The 14,029-nt window shown below is 42.5% G+C and overlaps 2 protein-coding genes across 6 annotated transcripts in view; one reads left to right on the top strand and one right to left on the bottom strand.

The window, feature by feature from the left end:
• IL18 (interleukin 18) overlaps positions 1-14,029 on the top strand; it is a 26,947-nt gene extending 12,918 nt beyond the window's left edge. The window contains exons 1-6 of one of the 5 annotated variants that reach the window (XM_055728694.1): positions 7,602-7,742; positions 10,954-11,027; positions 11,994-12,002; positions 12,529-12,666; positions 13,443-13,588; positions 13,718-14,029. In XM_055728694.1, the coding sequence (XP_055584669.1) occupies positions 7,615-7,742; positions 10,954-11,027; positions 11,994-12,002; positions 12,529-12,666; positions 13,443-13,588; positions 13,718-13,933 (711 nt within the window). In that variant the 5' untranslated portion in view covers positions 7,602-7,614 and the 3' untranslated portion in view covers positions 13,934-14,029. Of the gene's footprint in view, positions 1-7,601; positions 7,845-10,953; positions 11,028-11,993; positions 12,003-12,528; positions 12,667-13,442; positions 13,589-13,717 lie in introns of those variants that run through there. The other 4 variants (XM_055728692.1, XM_055728695.1, XM_055728693.1 and 1 more) reach the window with 4 other exon arrangements.
• Positions 353-3,561, bottom strand: TEX12 (testis expressed 12). The gene is made up of 4 exons (XM_005440204.3): positions 3,176-3,561; positions 2,531-2,642; positions 2,375-2,426; positions 353-2,102 (listed from the first exon to the last, which is right to left on the bottom strand). The coding sequence occupies exons 1-4, from the start codon at positions 3,233-3,235 to the stop codon at positions 1,958-1,960; spliced, it is 369 nt and encodes a 122-aa protein (XP_005440261.1). The 5' UTR covers positions 3,236-3,561; the 3' UTR covers positions 353-1,957.

Below are 14,029 nucleotides of genomic sequence, written 5' to 3'. Positions count from 1 at the left end.
CATGCGTGGCAATCAGTTAGCTGAGGGGAATGTGCTCGGGCTTGTCTAGACAACAATCAACATGATGAGCTTGTCTAGACAGCAATTAACATGATAAGGCCTGTTTGCAGAGCACAGGGGAGCGGGAAACGGATGGCGCCAAAGTTGGCGCCAAGGAAAGGCAACACCTTGCTGTTAATTAGCCGCCAATCAGGGATTGCCTAGTATGCAAGGGTTAGCCTCAGGAACCAATTGGTTTAAGACGCGCAGCCTTTGAAAGTGTATATAAAGTTGTGCTCCTGTACAATAAACCGACATTTGCTTGCATCAAGCTGCGTCCCGTCTCTTCATTCGCCGCATTCATACACTTCACAGATGACAGTTTAAAACTCTGCTTTTTGTCATCCTTATAGATGATTGGAGATTTTAGAAACACTTAACACAATATTCTAGGAAATTTAACTTCCAAAATCTCTTTTTCTCCCACTTTCTTCTGTTTAAACATTATCAAGACTGATTGCAAACGAGATGTGATTAATTAAAAAAGTAAAAGACTGGTAAATATGATGTAGACTAATGACAAGAGTTTTGAAAGTCTTTAGATGCTAAAGATGCAGATAGGCACCTTACGGGATTTTCAAAAATTCCTAAGCAAGTAAGGCGCTTACATGCTTAGGCGGTTCGAAAATCCTACTAAGTACATATCTGCATCTTTAGGTATCTAAATACCCTGGAAAATCTCACCCTACATGTCCAGTTTCTCTCATTGTTTGTTTTAAACAGTATCAGTTTGACAGGGGCTTGTGACTTTTACCTAATAAAAGGGGGAAAGGAGGATTCATTAAGTCTGAAAGGATTTCCAGAGAAAACTAATACACAGTGGGGTAAGGATATATCTTATGCTAGCAACAGGACTATCCAGCATTTTTCTTTATTACGTTAGGCTCACAATTTGTACCAATGTCGCTTTGTACATTTTTATGTTTCACCTTTTTTAACAGTCAAATGACAAGAAAGAAAAAGTGCTCAAAACCACCATAAGCATCTTTAAATAAACTGGATATACAGCAAATAATACTGATGATTCTAAATAACAAAATAAAAGAGCAGTGTAATTCTAGATTATGTTAACATCATCTAGATGTCACTCTATTTATTGACATTACCAGCAGAGTTTTGATGATGTGCTTTTATGTTTATATCAGAATGGCATTGGTTTCACTTGAAAAGCTGTAGAAGTATTAAAATATATTTTCAAATTAAGACTTTATATCTCTTTATATATAGAACACTATTTCTAAGCTGATCTTTTAAATCTATTTATATTCTGAGACAAAATGGAAGTAAGATTGCAAGTACATTCTACTAAGATTTTAGCACCAAAACATTTTCTACAGTAGAAAGAAAACACAAAAAAACCCCAACCATAAAATAATCTGAGGTCCTTTTCCACTTACATTGCAAAATCCCATGTTTCATAGATATATTTCTATACTATATTCTAGAGTGAGAGACTGGTTGTGACAATAAAAGAAAAAAACACCCTTAGCAGTAACATTAGAAATACCATGGCTGCTTCAGAATTCAGTTGCATTAAACTTCCATAACCTTAAAACCAAACAATGCAAAATTCTTTCTACTTTCTTTTTCAAATGCTTCCAGTATTTTCCGGGGATGGAAGTTTAGGGACAGCCTAAGTGATGTATCAACAAGTAAAAAAAGATCTTTTAATGTATAGAATCCCTTGGAGCAATAGGATTTTAAATGGATATTTCATATTGTTACTATCTACCACTATCCCATGTATCCTATCTACTTATTTTAAAAAAGTTGCTGCTTAAGTTGATGAAAGTTTCCTGAACTGCTAGAAATATTTAATACATTTATGAAACATTTATCATTGCACTCAGTCTCTATTTTAATACACAAAATATACTACAAGTTTTGCTCTGCATTTCTGCAATCTAACAAACTCCATTTAGCTTTGCAGAGTACTTGCAATCACAGTGAATTTCTGTTTCAGACTCTCTCTTTTCTGTTTTAAGTGGGTTTCTATGGTCCTTGCTTCTTTTAAGATCCCATCAAGTTCTTGGACATAAGAAGCATCCATCGCTGCTCTCTCACTTAATTGAAAAAATCTGTAGTTAAAATCAATACTGACACCATTAACTTTTTCACTACTTAGAACTGCTTTTATGCTTTTCTTAAAAATTTGTATCTGTCAATACTCCGTTTCTGACCAAATCAGTTCTCTGTTGTAACAGAAAACAGCTTTTTTCTTTCAAGATCTGTGGTAGGTAGTTTTCAGCACAAATTTCTCTAAACTGCAGCCACAGTAATCCATCTTATCTAGAGAAATTAGAAAACTGCTGTATAGGACAGAAAGTTAACTTGCCTTAATATATGAGCATATTTTGATAACAAGTTCATAATTTCTTTGTTCATCTCTGTTAAAAAAAGAAGTAATTTTATTTAAACATTTGAATGATTTTTTGTGGCAACATCGAATTAGATAATTACATAGGCACTTGCAGTATATTTAATACATCACCATTTAAAACTTTTTCCAGTGGTTCAGCTTTGTGAAGGGACTGCAAGCCCTCAGAAAAAGCCAAATCTGTTTTGTCAAGGGAGGACAACTGAGGATTTTCCGAAGCTTCATTCTAATAACAAGAGCACATAAAAAAATACAGGTTCTAGGACTTAAAACAAGCTTAGCACAGATAAGAGTTTAACTGAGAAAAAAAAGAGGTTTTAAAAAATCTTGAGAGACTGCTTTCAAAGGAAGTGTATTGTTGGCTTCACAGCATCAACACCATCCACTGTGAACAGGCAGAGCACCTAGGGGAGTTCGTGGGAAGCACCAGGTTGAGATCTTTGCTTGTATCACTAAAAGCTGGTGTGCTTCGGAAGCTCGCTCTCAAGAAGTCCTTCATAACTGCATTGCAGTGCACACCCAGTTTTGTTTTTCTTCAAACACTTAAGAGAAACTGTACAGTCTACTTGCATAAGAACGTCACATATTTTTTCCCCTAACTCCTGTAAACTGCCATGGAGTGCTCTGCCCTCTCTCCTTGAGAGGAACCCACAGCAATGCCACAGAAGGACATGGGGCCGTTTTATAACAGTTTGTGTCACTCCCCTGGGGCCAGAAGGGTCCAGGTACTCCCTCCCTTCCTTATACAGTACCGCTCACCTCCATCTCTTTTTTCCGTTTACTTCTATTTTCATCAGGTTTTTGTGTGTTGCTTGTCATCGTTGCCTGATAAAAAGTACGTCACATTTGGTAAGGGGTTATCTTTGTGCGTCTGGAGAACACATCTATATTAAAATACCATGTAAAACCTGTAAGCAGTACCTGTGTAAGCTCCTCTGTGAAGGAGCTCTCCTCGCCGCAGAGAGGCAGCACCTCAGAGCACGGTGTGTGCAGTGAAGAGAGCAGGTCCAAGTCCCGGCCCTGGGGCTCCCGGCCCTGGGGCTCCCGGCCCTGGGGCTCCCGGCCCTGGGGCTCCCGGCCCTGGGGCTCCCGGCCCTGGGGCTCCCGGCCCTGGGGCTCCCGGCCCTGGGGCTCCCGGCCCTGGGGCTCCCGGCCCTGGGGCTCCCGGCAGGGCCGTGGTTCGGCCCTGGGGCTGCTGACACCGATTCTGCCTTGCCCAAATGGGCGCTGTTCCTCCTCAGCTCCACCTATGCTCCCCCAGCACCTCGCACCCTGAGGGCCATCGGTGGCCCCCTGCAGCCCTCTCCTCAGGCCCTCCCCCCTGGCCCTCAGGCCCTCCCCCCTCAGGGCCTCTCCTCTCAGGGCCTCTCTCCTCAGGCCCTCTCCTCTGGCCCTGAGGCCCCCTCTCCTCTGGCCCTCAGGCCCTCTCCCCTCTGGCCCTCAGGCCCTCTCTCCTCAGGCCCCCTCTCCTCTGGCCCTCTCCCCCTCTCCTCTCAGGACTTCAGGCTCCTCTGGCCCTCTCCCCTCTGGCCCTCAGGCTCTCTCCCCGCAGGACTTCAGGCGCCTCTGGCCCTCACGCCCTCTCGCCCCCTCTCCTCTGGCCCTCAGGCCCTCTCCCCCTCTCTTCTCAGGCGGCGGGAGCTGACAGGCAGTGTGGCCAGCCCCCCTCCTCACACGCCCGGCTGCCGGCACCTCAGGTGGGCAGGAGTGGGGCCGGCAGCCCTGCTCCAGCTGGGGGGCTGTGGCAGGCAATGGGCAGGCTGCCGGGCAGGGGCTGTGCGGCCGGGCCCAGCCAAGAAGGCTTGTACCAGCCTCAGTGTAGTGCCAAAACCCCCGTTCCACCACCCCAGGAAGGAGTGCTTCGCCCCTGTGACATGGTCGAGCATGATGAGACCACCTGTAGCTATCTGAAGTGTCCTGCAGTCTGCTCACACAATTCCTGTCGTATTTTGTCTCCTGAGCACCTGTGGTAGATCCAGCCCCAACTGGAATCACTGGGATTTTGAGATGTTTTGAGATGACAGCGAAATGGACAGATGAGGTGAGGTGGATCCCTTTCAAAGGACAAGCCATGAACTAGTAAAACCTGACAGGTTACTGTCACTAAAATGACTAACACCTCTACAATTAGACAATGGAAAACAAGATTGTGCTATCCTTACGCAGCACTTCCCATTGGTAGGTAAGCTGCATTGGGGTTCATTGAGAAACAACCGAGAAAGGACCGAGTAGATGACGTGATGAAGTGGCTTGCTTAAAACAGGAAGAAGCTACACGCAGTGATTCAGGAGAGCTCTTTCAGTATTAAACATCACGTTGTCAGCCAAAAGTATTAAACGCTTTATCAAGCTACTGCGTTTCTAAAGCCTGGCTGCATTAAAGCGACAGTGAAGACAATCATCGCAAGAGTTGAACTTGTGTTGGAGTAAAGGTAATATTTTCTCTGAGGTTTTTTGTGTCTGTATGTTTTTAAGAAAAGAAAGGTTCTTAACCTTACACGTGTTATTCAAATAGGCTCTGAAAGTCAAAATTCAGGACAAGTAATTAAACTGCTGGAAGAACAAGAACTAAATAGTTCCTAAAGTAGAAACAGTATTCAATATGCTGCCATGGCCCACAATTTAATTCTCAAAAAATTTATATATATTTATGTTATTAGCAATGTCATTTAAACATTAAGAAACATATGAAGGACTACACTAGGCAAACTTTCTTAAAAGTGTTTACCTAATTGAGTTACCATTAGTATGTTAGGATATTTTTATTAACAGACCATCTGAATTAAAATAAATGAAACATCTGAATAGTTTTGCCACTTCAGTACCTTATGGATGTGATAGACTATGGAGAAAGCTCAGACTAAAAAAAAGAAAATTATCTAAGCCGTTACTCTGAAAGTAGTTCCAGTTTCTTTAGAATAAATAAAGTTGGCTGACTGGCACTGGTTCTGGTGCTTTTGCACAAATTAAGGTACCAAGTACAATATTATTTAATTTAAATAATTATTTAAAAAAACACACTAGTGATCTGAATGTAAATTTAAACTTAATGAGAAAAAATAGCTAAATGAGAAATAATTGTTACAGCATTAACTTAAATTATTTTTTTTCCAAAGTGAAATGAAAAGTTAGGTATCTGGGATCAAGAAGTACAAGCAGTATCACCCAAATGAGGAACCGTTCTGAATAAAGGTCTGGCGCCCAAATTTTCAAAAAATGTTAGAAGTCAGCTGAAGAAAAGAGACATTAATATTATTCTGAAGCTGAAGAAAATTATGCAGAAGTAGAAACTTAAAGGGCTGAAGCGTTTTATTTTAGTTGAAAAAGACCAAAAGGCAATTTGATCATACTTCACAGGCAGGAACTAACTATTGGTTACGAAATGGCTATCAGGAAAACGCACAGAAACGGGTGACCAGAACCAGAAGCCAGTTAAATTTAGAAAGATTTAAACTTAGAAAGATTTTTTCCTGTAAGAACCAACCATTCAAATAAAGTACCAAGAGGAATGGTAGACTTACAGTTGTTGTATACAGAAATAAGCTAGATCTATATGTTTAAATCAAATTTGGATCTCTCTCTGGTATACAGGTTTAGATAAACACAAGTCCACATGTACGGAATGCCATGTAACAAAAGATGTTGAAAGGGGATGGCACAATACTGCTGTCTGGTTGGAATTCAGTCAGTGTGAGTGACTATCTGTAAATAGGGATATATAGTTCTTATCTGAAAACAGTAGCTGCCAAAAATGTATTGTTCTTTGTTTGTCTGTCAGAAACACGAGGTTTAACTCTGTTGCTGAATTCCTCTGCTTTTTAGAAATCTTCTGAATCAATTTAATTACTTTTTCAACAACTTCAAAGAAAGAAGATAAATTTCTGTAGCACAGGTGGTTTGTCTTAACATGTCTATGAACATGCTGCTCCTTGTGGGTAGAATACTCAGAATCCATGGTTATTAGCAAAGTATAGCTCTATTTTTTAGGATTATTATTTCAGATGAGGTTGAAAGATGCACCTTTGACCTCAAAATTATCTCCCTAGTTTTAAGATGCAGACATTGAAGCATTCCCTACACACCTCTATTGTGCTTTTTTTTTGTTTGTTTTTTGTTTGGTGCGTGTGTGCATTTGGTTGGTTTGGTTTTCTTCTGCAGCAGTAACAGGCATGCAGACAAGCGAAAGAACATCTGAGAGTCTTAGATTTTATTTTAGCTAGAGGTTTGGGTTTTTGGGGAGTTCTGGTGTGTTGGGCTCCCCCCAGTCCAGTGCTAAAACTTGAGCCTCTTCAATTTACTCACCAAGCTACACGGGAATGCTTTAATGCTCATCAGCATCACAAACAGAAAATCAAGGCATGGAGATTCCAGCTAACTGCCAAATTCTGCAGACTATACAAAATATTGGTTAATTCCTAAGTTTACCTTACTGTTTTTTTGTGGCCTTAGTTGTCCCATCGCTACAGTGTTTGCCAGTGCAGTTGCAGCAGCATTTATTGCAAAAACCATTCCACAACCACCGAAGGCAGCACTTACATTTCAAAAAGCATCACACTTCGGAGCTGCAGCTGTTGGGTATAAGTAATCCCTATCACAATTAGTACATGCATGGGAAACAAGTTACAGCTGGTAAATCAGGACCTCTCTACTAGTCTGGCTTCAACTGCTAGCCACAGTTTCTGGCTGTTTCCCTGTGGGGAACATAAATTCCTCCCTGATGGTACTTAGGTAGGAGAGGATGATGGGAGACAATTTGAGGATTTCCCACCAGACACCAGTGGTATCTTCATTGGTATCATTGTTATCAAGGACTAGATCCATGCAACATGTTTTCAATTCTAAACTGGCTTCCCCCAAGGCAGTACACGATGTTTACGGGCAACTCGCAAGTGTGTGGAGAAGGGGAAGTCTGTGCTCTGATGGCTAGTACCTGTTTCAAAACTGCTATTTGAGACTTTACAGACCCAGCAGACAAAGTGCAACAAGCTGCTGTAGAAACAAGATGTGTCCTCTGACAACATCTGTGTGAGATGATGGGAGGTGCCGAAGGCTTCCTCGTAACCCCAGGTTTGCGTGGCTTGCTTTCCCCGCCGCGGAGGGGAAGTGCGGCTGAATAAATGCAGACATAGACAAATATCTTGGGAAAGAGCCCCAGTTTCCTCTGCAGGCTGTGCAGCCGGCAGATTTGGCCGAACGGTGATGCAAGCCGCTATAAAACCCCCTCCCCGCCTTCGCGCCCGCCCGTGGGCAGGCACGGAGGGGGGCGGGCGGGGACGGGAGCCCGGAGCGCCGCGGCCAGGCGGCAGCCGCACGGCCCCTCCTGCGAGGTACGCGGGGCCGGGACCCCCGCCGGGGCTGGGAGGACCGTGGGGGGGCGGCAGGGCTTGGGCCGCGGCCCTTCCGTCTGGCATCGTTCGCCGAGGAGCGAGGTAGGACCAAGGCGACTCCCCGCCCTCCCCCGGCGCTGCAGCCGGCGGCTCGCCGCCCCCAGCCGCTCGGCTCCCGGCTCCCGACCGCCCGAGACCACCCGCGGCAGGCGGAGAGCCCATCGCCGCGGCCTCCCGGCGCGGAGCAGGCGCTGGGGCCGGGCGCGGAGCGGCGCTGCCGGGGATGCTGCTGGTGCTCGGTGGCACGGGGCCAGCCCGCCGTCAGTCCCGGCCGCAGCCCGCCCCGCGGGGCAAGCCCGGGCCCGCTGCGCTCACCCCAGCGGGCAGCTACAGCCGCCTCTCGGCCTCTAACGGCCGGTCTGCGTGGCAAAAGGTCTAGCCATCTTCTGCTGCGCACCAGGGGAAGGAGTGGAGCCGTCCCGGGCGCTTCACCCCTTAAACCGAGCCGTCCCGCGTGCCTTACCCCTTAAACCGAGCCACCAGTGTGCATCACCCCTTAAACCCAATGTAATTTTAACCGAAAACCTTTAATCCTTGATCAGTAAGTGCCTTTCCCTCTGCTTGCAAGTAACAGTAGTCCTTGACTTCTTGGTTTAACCTCACTACATGAGGCATGCACTGTTTGGTGTTGCGGAATTTTGTTTCAAAGGCTTGGGTATGCGTGCTTGGAAACAAAGGTGTAGTCCGCTGCTATCAACCTGTGTTTCTGCACGGACCAGCTAGAACTATGCACTATATAAAAAATAGGATGAGGAACTCAAATACATTCCTCAAAGTACTTTACTAGAGGGACAAGGAAGCCACTGTGATTCCCCAACCCCAATCCTTCGGGTTGATGTGCGTATGTACTTACTGAAGCTGGCATTTGTAAACAGTTGTTTTATGCAAGTCTTTTCCAAGTGGTGAAAAAGAGCCTTGGAAGCCAGATGTTTTGACCGCACGGTAAAATCCTCAGGCAAGAGCCAGTTCCTGCCGTTATATACTGTTTATTGCCATTATTACCTGGCTTTAATACGTCTATTGTGTTTATTTCAGGGACTAGTGCAAGGTAAAAGAATCCCTGGGCAGGAGTTGGTAGGTTTGAATGAAACACTTAATATTCTACACTACTTACAAAAAGTTACTGAACTATTTTTTACCGTTGGTTTTACTTATTTCATGCTGATCCTGAAGTTTTTGTGCATTCTGCTGTGGCTTTCTCCTCCCATGTAAAGTATGCAGAGGCTAGGAACATAGAAGCAGGCTGAAAACTTCATACAGCTGCCACGCTCCTAAAGGTTTGATGCAGTGGTAGTGAATGTCAGTGCACTAACGTTACTTTGCACATCTGGCCAAAAATGTTACAATCGCAAAGCCAAGTATATCAGATCTTGCAGATAGTAAAGTAGCTAGTTATTTTTGGAAAGTAAAACGCCTTTATTTCTAAACACTTAAATAAAACAGGTAAGAGCATTCATACACAGGAAGCATTTTAGGAAAATGAACAGAAAATGTACCGAGTTACAGAACAGAACGAAACAGGAAGGAAAGTGATAACCAACCTGCGTTTCACAAAATTAGTGGCATAGAAGAGGACATTTTAAAACTGCTCAGCGTCTGAGAAGAGAAAGAATGAAATTCTTTGCCACATCCTCATTTGTCACATTGTAATTCCCTTTATTCTTATTCTCACTTTTCTTTAAAGGTAGGAGATGCTGTTTTAATTTTGCAGAGGATATCATCAGTTTTAAAATAAAAATATTTTCTTGCTTATTTCTTAGAATTATTCCTTTCAATGGCAACCATCGCAACAGCAGTAAAATTACTGAGGTACTAAACTTTACAGTTCAAGCCCTAGCCAGTACAGGTGACTCCATATAACTTGTGGTTTATTTTGTGATTATTTTTTTTCCCCTGGCGCACTGCTGAAATAGGGAGACTTTGTGGCCTGCAGAGCAATATAATCTGCTCACATGTATCTCCTTTCTGCCAGCATAAACAGAAACTTCAAGATAGAAGAAAAGGGATGGGGGGCATTTATAGGCAAACGGAATGGGTATCGCAAGTTTATGACCACCACTGTTCTTTTGTTTTATACCTCAAACATGTATGTTGTTTCATCCATTAAACAGACCGAGAGTGTGACATACTCTCAGTTGCTATGTCAGAAAGCTAAAGAACATAAAGTTTACCTGTCAGGCTGTTAACTGTATGAGGTTGAGGCTATTAACAAAGCTAAAACAGGTTATTATTCTGGAGTTCTTGGAGAGGGTTGTGTATTGACACGCGTGCAGCCCTGGGCTAGTTCTAAGCGAGCCCTGGACTAGCTCTAAACGAGCCCTGAAGCATGTGGCACAGGGGTGCAGAAGCTGGCTGGTCTTTAATGATTTGTTCAGCTGTTTTTCTAAAATGGGTGTTGTTATTCTCAAGGGTAATATATCTTTTCTCCTTCACTTTTCTCCGTGTCACTCGTGAAAGAGAATAGCTGTGAAATCAAGCTCAGAATTCAACTTGCATTAAAATGCTATAAGAAAATCACTTCAAAATGAACTACATCCCAATATCTCTAAGAACATACACAATTCCAGCTCAAGTTGCAAAAGATACAGGCTTTCCAAATGGCAGGCAAAGGCGGACTAACTTTTGGGTTATTCTGGAAGTCCTTTTATAAAGGAAACCTGGAAAGATCAGTCCACGTAGACTTACAACTTTTATGGCTTAATAGCCAATAACAGGGAGCTTAATCCAGTCCTAGTCACTTCCCTATTCAAAAATCAGAAACAGAAAATCAAATAAGCATATAATAATAAGATAATTTTTGCAGGCCCAAGAGAAGAGCATAATTTGGTGAGGTATGTTCATGGAGCTACTTGCTGGCATTCTCATAGAACAAGAAAATGGTAATGAGTTATTATTTATTCCCATGTAACATTGTGTAAGTCAATGAAAAGTTTTCTAAAATAACAGAACTTGAAGGATGCTCTATGTTATTCTAAACAGTCATAAAAGGCAACAAAGGAGGAGGCTAATTAGTTAAAAAAGCATTTTTTCAACAGCTAGTGAAACATTCCAGTATTGTGCATTAGAAGAGAAGTGGCCCAAGAACTCCCTTGCCTTACAGAGTAAGAAGCATTGTTCTTAATTCTGAATTCTCTCCATGTGTTTTTGGCAGAGTGAAGATGAGTGGCGAAGAGATTCTCATGTGTGCAGTGCAACTTGGAAAAAACTTCTGCCTCTATTTTGCAGGTAATTACTACCCACTGCTGATCAAAAGGTGATACACAATTCAGTCCTTTCCTTGGGCTGCCCTGCCATCCCTGCTTTTGTGGCATCCTGGGTTTTCCCCCAATGGTACCTGAGCCATCCTCAAAGCAGTTAAACCACCAGCCCCCCCCCTCCCCCCCCGGCTTAGAAGAATGATAGCTCTTAGATTATGGCGCCAGGCAAAAAGAATCTTGAGTTTGAGGCAGCTGTCCCACTGTGTTAACAGGTTAGCACCATATAAATGCTTACAGTGTTGAGCAAGAAATAAATTCTTCTGTTGGGATACTGATGAAAAACAATTCCTTTATCAGTCTGATTTCACCTGATTTTCCCATAAGCTGCAGTTTGAAGTACTGTTAGCCAGTACCTGAGTCAGTGGAGTATTTGTTGCTTCATACAATATATTCCCATAAGGGACACTTGGGAGGGTTGGAATACTGTGGGGGTGGACTTGGAATAAGCGGGTAGCTTCCAATCTTACAGGATAAAGTTAGAGAACAGTCTTGTCTTTAGAAACACTTTGTAATGTAATGACCGTTTCTTGTCCTTTTGCTCGCTTAGAAAAAAGGTGCTGACCAAAACAACAATTTGCACGCCATTTACTCCTTGGTTTTAGACTTAAACTAACCTGAGCTGCTCAACCTTAAGTAACCCTAAAACATTTTGCATGCCTCTTGGTTTAGTGGTAACTCCACTTCTCAAATGACTGGTGGTTACATCATTCTGTTGTGTTTGTTATGCTCACAAATAAAACACACTCTGTAGTTGAAACAGCTCAGTTTGGAGAGTTAGTGATACTGGGGAGTACAACTGGAAACGTGTGGGTGGCTGGCTGGCTTCCAATCTTGCAGAACAAAACTGGGCAGAAAGTGGTTTCTTTTGTGGGGGCAGAACTTAATGTTGTTTTTTCTTTACTTCTTTTTTTTTCATTGCTCACTTGGAACCAAGACGACGATGGTAAGCTCAAAGCTCATCATTTATCAACTTCATTATCAGTTTTACCTCAACTAACCTGCTCATGCTTACCATCTCATAAATGCTTTGTGTGCCTTCAGAGAACAAGTTTTCAAACTGGTAACGGCTAGCATAAAAGAGCGCTACAGCTCACCACCTCCTCCTGAAGCTGATGTTGCTGTATTTCCTCCTGAGGCACAGCATAGTGGCTTCCCTGACAGAAGGACCTTTTGACCTTCTAATCCAATTGTTACTTGTCGAGCAAAAAGACAGAACGGAACAGACACAGTAGCTTCACTTACTTATACATGCAGACTGCTGTCATCTGAGAAATCCTTCTGTCTTGCCTGGGTTGCTACAAGCCAGAGGTGGAAAGAATGATGTGGCCTCCATCTGGTTTGAGAATGCCATTCTAAGAACTTATTTCACCTAGTACCCTTAATGACAAGATCAAGCCTGTAGCAAATGGTTATGATCTGAGGAGATTACAGTTACCATATTTGACCCTCTTCGCTTAATATTTCTACAGGGCTGGAATGCGATGCCTTTTGTAAGGAAAGAATTCTCCACAGAGTCCTTCGAAATGTGAATAGCCAGCTGCTTGTGGTTCGGCCAGATTTAAACATGGCAGCTTTTGAAGATGTGACAGATCAGGAGATGAAATCTGGTACACTGTTTTTCAAATATATACTATAACCATTGCACAGTTTCTTTATTCTAGATGTGTTTTGTTCTTTGTGATGAGACTGACAGTAAAGACTTAAACTTCATTTGTAAGAATAAAGCTAAGCTAAGAGAGCTAAAACTCTGTGTTTTCTGCATTGGTGATGGATTAGATTCCTAGATTAGACTGAGGCCTGCAGGATGTCCCACACAGAAAAGGGCTGTTGTGATCACAAAGTTCTTAAGCCCACCCCCCACCCCCTTTTTCTGTGTGTGTGTGTCTTGGATTACAAAAAATCGTTTTTAGGTTTAAACAGATAATGTATTTAGCACTAAAAGCTCTTACTTCTGGCAGCTGTAGTTAACAATGTACTTATGGTTTGGGCTTTTTTTTGTGGGTGGGAGGCTCAGCAATTTGTTCAGAACTACATTGAGCATATTTGTTTACAGATCACATATCTACAGTTATAACCTGATTCACAGATGACTATTTACAAATCCAGTTCTCACTTTATGCATGCACATAAAAGAACACGTCCTACCCTACCAACTGGTACCTTCACATGCTTTCTTGCAAATTCAAAATCTTGGTTATTGGATGATTGCAGAAAGTGAAGTATGTGCTACCAGCAGTCATAAAAATTCAAGTCCTGGCTCTTCTGTCAGGAAAGGTACCCTGGGAAGACAACAATTGCCAGTGGAATGATAAGACATAATACGGTTATGTTGTGGCAGATCTCTCCTGAACAAACTGTTAATAATAAAACAATTTATATTTAGGCCATGGAATGCACTTCAACATTCACTGTTACAAAACTACCACACCTTCAGCAGGGTTGCCTGTTGCATTCAGCATCAAGATAGAAGATAAAAATTATTACATGTGTTGTGAGAAAGAACATGGAGAAATGATAGTTCGATTTAAGGTAAGTATCTGCTTTCCATAATTTATGTATGTATAAGTAGTAGGCAAAACAAAGAATTCAAACTTGTGAGCTGAAACAAACTGCCCAGATCTTGCACTGGAACTAACCTGTTCTTTTTTTCTTCCTCAGGAAGGAGAAGTTCCCAAAGAAATTCCTGGTGAAAGTAATGTCATCTTTTTCAAAAAGACATTTACATCTTGTAGTGCCAGAGCATTTAAGTTTGAATACTCACTAGAACGAGGAATGTTCTTGGCCTTTGAGGAAGAAGGCTGCTTAAGAAAATTAATTCTAAAGAAACTGTCAAGAGAAGATGAAGTGGATGAAACCATGAAGATAAGTTTCTAACTTCAGTCAGAATGAAAGTCACAACCTGTGACATACTTCAACAGTTTTAAAATACATTTTGGCTTTTTATAAAATAAATCTTTCATTCTTTCTTCA

Source organism: Falco cherrug, chromosome 17 (genome assembly GCF_023634085.1).
Source record: "Falco cherrug isolate bFalChe1 chromosome 17, bFalChe1.pri, whole genome shotgun sequence".
In the NCBI taxonomy this organism is placed as follows: domain Eukaryota; kingdom Metazoa; phylum Chordata; class Aves; order Falconiformes; family Falconidae; genus Falco; species Falco cherrug.
Note: the sequence above shows the minus strand (reverse complement) of the source record. Positions and strands in the feature narration are given on the sequence as shown.